This window comes from Cucurbita pepo, chromosome LG09 (assembly GCF_002806865.2).
Source record: "Cucurbita pepo subsp. pepo cultivar mu-cu-16 chromosome LG09, ASM280686v2, whole genome shotgun sequence".
Taxonomy (NCBI): domain Eukaryota; kingdom Viridiplantae; phylum Streptophyta; class Magnoliopsida; order Cucurbitales; family Cucurbitaceae; genus Cucurbita; species Cucurbita pepo.
Window position 1 is genome coordinate 4089633 of NC_036646.1, and position 5203 is coordinate 4094835.

General features: G+C 38.7%; 1 protein-coding gene across 1 annotated transcript; it reads right to left on the reverse strand.

The window, feature by feature from the left end:
- Positions 1-786: 786 nt before the first annotated feature.
- LOC111801502 (F-box protein At1g67340-like) lies at positions 787-2586 on the reverse strand. Its single transcript, XM_023685514.1, has 3 exons — positions 2273-2586; positions 2007-2169; positions 787-1891 (listed from the first exon to the last, which is right to left on the reverse strand). Exons 1-3 carry the CDS (start codon positions 2539-2541, stop codon positions 1169-1171), a joined length of 1155 nt encoding a protein of 384 aa, XP_023541282.1. The 5' UTR covers positions 2542-2586; the 3' UTR covers positions 787-1168.
- Positions 2587-5203: the final 2617 nt, after the last annotated feature.

Genomic DNA, 5203 nt, shown 5'->3' on the forward strand with positions numbered 1-5203 from the left:
GAACGTTAGTAACCAATTAGAAAAAAGAACGTGAGAGACGAAATTATTGACGGGAATATTTAGTAAAGGTGAAGTCAATGAAGAATGGCCCCAACAAATAAAAAGCAAAGCAATTTGCAAATGAATGGATATGAATTAAAGAAATTTGGTCTACAAAATTTGTGCACCTAATCCATTGCCAATGCCCTTCCCTTTTAATCTCCCCATTAAATATATTTAATTATTTCAAACACTAATATCCAATCCCCAAAATGCCCTCATTGCATTATTCATCATAAATCACTCCAAATTATAAATTTTTAAAGGGTACTTTGTACCGATTAATCTCTCGACCTAATAAAGTTGGACTAAAAACGTCAACGAACTAAAAACGTCAACGAAACTGGACGTTGACGGACAGACCTTCCCCATCCTTGCGAATTCTTTTTTTTTTTTTTGCAGGGATCGAAATACGATAGGACCAGAAAAAAAAAAAATTCAAAGATCATAATAGAGAATTCCCGAGGCCGGGAGACATTCACCATCCTCGCAAATTCATTCACCATCCTTGCAAATTCTTTTTTTTTTTGCACGAATCGGAATAGGGAATCCGAGGGGCGGGACGGGGAGACCTTCCCCATCCCCACGTTTTCTATTTTTTTTTTCTTTTGCATGGATCGGGACACGATATCCCCGAAAAATTTGCGAGGATCGAGTTCCCACGAATAATAATTTTTCTCCGTGTTTTTTATTTTTTTAATTTTTATAATTACGAAAAAAATAAATAAATGTACAGAATAAAAAATATAGAAAAAAAAAAAGTTTTTTAATTTATAATTTTAATAACTGAATAAAAGGGAAGGATTGTAAAATTCTAGTCGCTGTATGGTACAAAAATTAGGCTCCAGAACTTCCCAAAAAAAAACCGCCACCGCCCGCCGCCCTGTACACAAAAGGACAAACAAATCTCCGCCGCGCCGCGCCGCCGGCAATCAGATAATTAATTTCTCCGACAAAAAACGGCCTCCATGATTTTCTTTTTCTTTTTCCTTTTTTTTTTTTTTTTATTCTCTCGCTTTACTTTTACGTCTCCTCGACTAAATTTCACGAGAAGCCGCCAACGTTTACAACCGGCTACCGGCTACTGTCAATTCCCCTCTTTTAATTTTCCAATTTTTTTTTTTTTTTTTTAACTTTCGGCCATGATATCATCGGCCCCACCGTCGCCGTTATCATCAACCCAACGTTCAACCGGCGCACAATCCATCTTATGGCGGAGTTTCCAATCCAGCGCCTGACACGCACGTGAGCAGTAATTAACAGAGCCACAAACAGAACATCGACGGAACTCATGCTGTCTCGTTTCCGGCCGTCCACACCCCACGTGCGAACACATCCTCAGCCCAACCCCCGGCGACTCCCCACGTGCCCCAAACCACTCCGCCATAAACCGACTCACCGGATGAGCTTCCGGCGCCGGGATATTACAACCGAAATCGCTTAACAACGGACATCCCGAGCCCGTCACGTGCCGGTGTGGAACGTGAGGGTTCCACGTAAGACAACACCGCGATGCAATCACCGAAGAACCCGCCTCCGACGAGAGCACGGCGGCGAGTTCACGCGCGTTGGCCTGGACAAGAAACCGACGCCCCTCTGTTATATTCTGACGAACGCCGTAACCGTCTTGAAGACAATGCCCGAGTTCTCTAAGCGCGTCGATGTGACCGAGAAAAGCAGCACGTGCGCACAAAGCAACTCCAGCACGGAGATCCTTATCGCTTTTGGAACCGCCGCTGCCGTTGAACTGAATGACAGCGAGTGAGTAAAGCGCCGGCGCGTGGGAACAAATCGCCGCTTTAGCCATCAGCGAAGCTCCACTTCCTCTGTTTTGCAAACAGTAGAAACGAATCTGTACGGCCATTCCCAAATTTCGAATTAATTTTTAAAATCGGAAATTAAACGGAATTTTTATAGCTTACAAAATGAAATTATAATAAATTAAATAATAAAAAAAAATAACTAACCATGCCAAGGGTATAACTGGCATCAACATTTCCGGCGTCGGAACACCGCTTAAGAAACCGATGAGCGGATTCCGACCAATTCCGTGCCTTAATTGCAAACGTCTTCTGAGAAGCTTTGGATAACACCATGGGAATAAGTCCTAAATTATTTAATCTTTTGCATCTGCAACAAATAATAACAAATTTTAAATTAAACCCATTACCAAAATTAAATCTAAAAATAAATTGAACCCATTAAAAAAAAAAAAAAATGGAAAAAGGCGTACGTTAGCAAGATGTTGATGAAATCGGAGGGGGAAGAGGCCGCGGAGCTGAGTTTAGAGAGAATCGAAATGACGAGGTCGTCGGGCAAGGAATCAAACAAATCGGAAGGCGGCGGCGGCGGCGGAGTGATTTGTGGAGAGAGCTTGGTTCTTTTCCGACAAAAATGGCGGCGTCGGTCGGCGGCGACATCGTGAATTCTTTTGCGATGACGGCTGTCGGAGCAGAGGGTGGTTTCAAGTCGAGGGTAACAGAGGCCTGTTCGAGTTCTCATGGATGAATCCGATGTGGGTTTCTCTCTTGTTGTGGTAAAAGAGAAAAAGCAAATCCGGTGGTTTATATAGTCGGATGAAAGTATTAACACTGCGACCCCTTCACGACATGATACCCAGCTGTCGGTAACATGGAAATTTTATGCTATTTATTAATATTAATATTATTATTTAATTTGTTTTCGTATTATTCTTTTTGGCACATGTTTGTTGCATTAATTTATTCTAATTATATCATCAAAAATGTTGACTGAAAAAATATGAAGCTATTTTTAAGCAAAATAAGGTATTTTCCGATGAATTTTTCTCCAACGGTTACAGTGAATATCCTGAATATTGTTGAATTAATTAATTAATTAGGGTTTTTTTAAAAAATAGAAAATTAATAAAAATAAATAAAAATAAATTCCGAAACCGACAACGTTTCCCAGTGTTTACTGTCTTGCTGACATTATATACGTAACATTCCCCGGTGAGGTCACTTTAGGAAAACAAAAAATGTTGGGGATAAAATTGGTAATAAATATTAAATTAAGGATGAGATAAAGTAATAATAAAATCCGGGGAAATGACGTGGATCTATTGAAGTGATATTGACCACTCATGAAACACCATGTGGACCCCACCTGTCCTACTCGTGGCTGCTTCTCCAAGTAGAGAATTTTTTTTTTTTTTTTTTTTTTTTTTTTTTTTTTTTTTTTTNATCGGAAGTGTCCGTGTTTGAGTTGCCTACCACGAAATCAACGTACTGGATTCCCTGATCTTTTGCGATCAAAACGCTTGATGAACTTGTAGCCGTTGGATTCGATTTAAATTGAGGGAATATCTTGGAACGGGTCAAAAACGTACAAAATTAATTAATTAATTAATTAATTTAAATATGGTCGCTTTCCTTTCCGTATAAAAGGAGATTTTCCAGAGATTTGTGTTTTTTAGCGTTTGGACTGAATTTATATAATCCTCCGCCCACTCTCTTTCGCATATGATTGGACTCAATTTCTCCATTATTTAAATAAATAAATAAATAAATACCCATATTTATTTATTTATTTATTTCGATTAATATTGAATTAAAATTTTATAATTAATTGAGATATTTAAGGAATTGGATTAGGCTCTCATTGACTGACACGTGGATAGATAGCAGCGTCTGGCTGTGCCTCCAAGATAACGCCACGTCATTCTCCGTCTCAAAGCATATGATTCCTTCTCCTCCTCGGTCATAAAGACAACAATAATAAATAATAAATAAATAAATCCTTTTGTACTGTCGATTGTACCCTTAGTTTTTATTCCTTTTTTTTTTAACTATTGGAAAATAAAAGATATTAATTATTTATTTATTTATTTATTTATTTATTAAAAAAAGAAAAAAAATGGATTGAATTTTACTCAATATTAAATGGCAAGGCTAAGCAAAGGAAAGTACTTGGACACGTAAGACTGGGGAGGCCCCGTCACGTGATAACTTTGTCCCCCAAAGTTGTATGGTAAAGCAAGCAACAAGACTCACCCACACGCTAACTACTGTACACCACTGGAGTGGGGGATCCAAATCTCCCAGCTTATTTTATGAGTGAATTTCAAGTGTTTTTATTTTTATTTTTATGTTATTTCCATTTTCCACCGTCGTTTTGCACCCAGAACGACATGTCGTAATTCTTGTTCTTTCTTGTTTACGTTAGGGACTAATGATGGATGATGGAGAATTAGATAATGGGTTATCATGCAATCCACATGCATGGTGTGGAAGCCTGAGATCGCCGTTTAATCTACTTCAATTCCACGTCAGTGTTGTTTTTATTATTTTTTTAATGGGGGCAGTTACGTGGGGTCTGGTTTTGTTAGGCGGGTAACGGACAGCTCAGCTCGCTTGTTCTCTATTTCTCTGATCATGGATGTTTACACGTGGCGATATCTTAGCGACACCCACTTGCTTGGTGGCGCTTTGTTTTGTGGACACGTGATCACAACCGACGGTGAAGATGTGTTAGGTGTCAACTTGATTAATTGCGTAATGCACATGATTTCCGTAGCATGAACCTTCACATGAGTTTTGGGAAGAGTTCATAATTTATTTTAGAATAAATAATAAAAAATAATTATGAATTTAAAATAAAACTAAGATATTTTTTAAATTTCATAATAAATTTAGCTTAATTTAGTTACGTAACAATGTACCTCAATTGTTAGCGAATGTTGTCTGTTCTCTTCTCCATACGGGATCTCATAATCCAACCCTCTTGGGGTCCAGCGTCCTCACTAGCACACCATCCGATGTTAGCAAATATTGTTCACTCGCTTTTATTAGGGAAAGGTTTCATTGTTTTTATAAGAAATACTCTGTTATCTCTCCAACCAATGTGGGATCTCACAATCCAACCCTCTTGGTAGTCTAGCGTCCTCACTAGCACACCATCCAATGTTTGTAAATATTGTCTGCTCGCCTCTGCTAGAGAGTGATTTTCAAACCCTTATAAGGAATGTTTCATTCCCCTCTCCAACCGACGTGGGTTCTCACATTCCACTCATTTTTTGGATCCAACGTCTTCACTAGCACACCGTGTTAGCAAATATTTGTCCGTTTTTGCCCGTTACGTATCGGCGTGAGTCTCACGGTTTTTAAACGTGCCCGTTAGAAAAAAGTTTCTATATACTTATAAG

Excerpts from the sequence above, each read along its gene's own strand:
- LOC111801502 (XM_023685514.1), bottom strand. The coding sequence starts at position 2,541 with ATGAGAACTCGAACAGGCCTCTGTTACCCTCGACTTGAAACCACCCTC. Across the intron at positions 2,170-2,272 it reads TTCATCAACATCTTGCTAAC|ATGCAAAAGATTAAATAATT; the intron begins GTACGCCTTTTT and ends TATTTGTTGCAG. Across the intron at positions 1,892-2,006 it reads CCAGTTATACCCTTGGCATG|ATTCGTTTCTACTGTTTGCA; the intron begins GTTAGTTATTTT and ends ATGGCCGTACAG.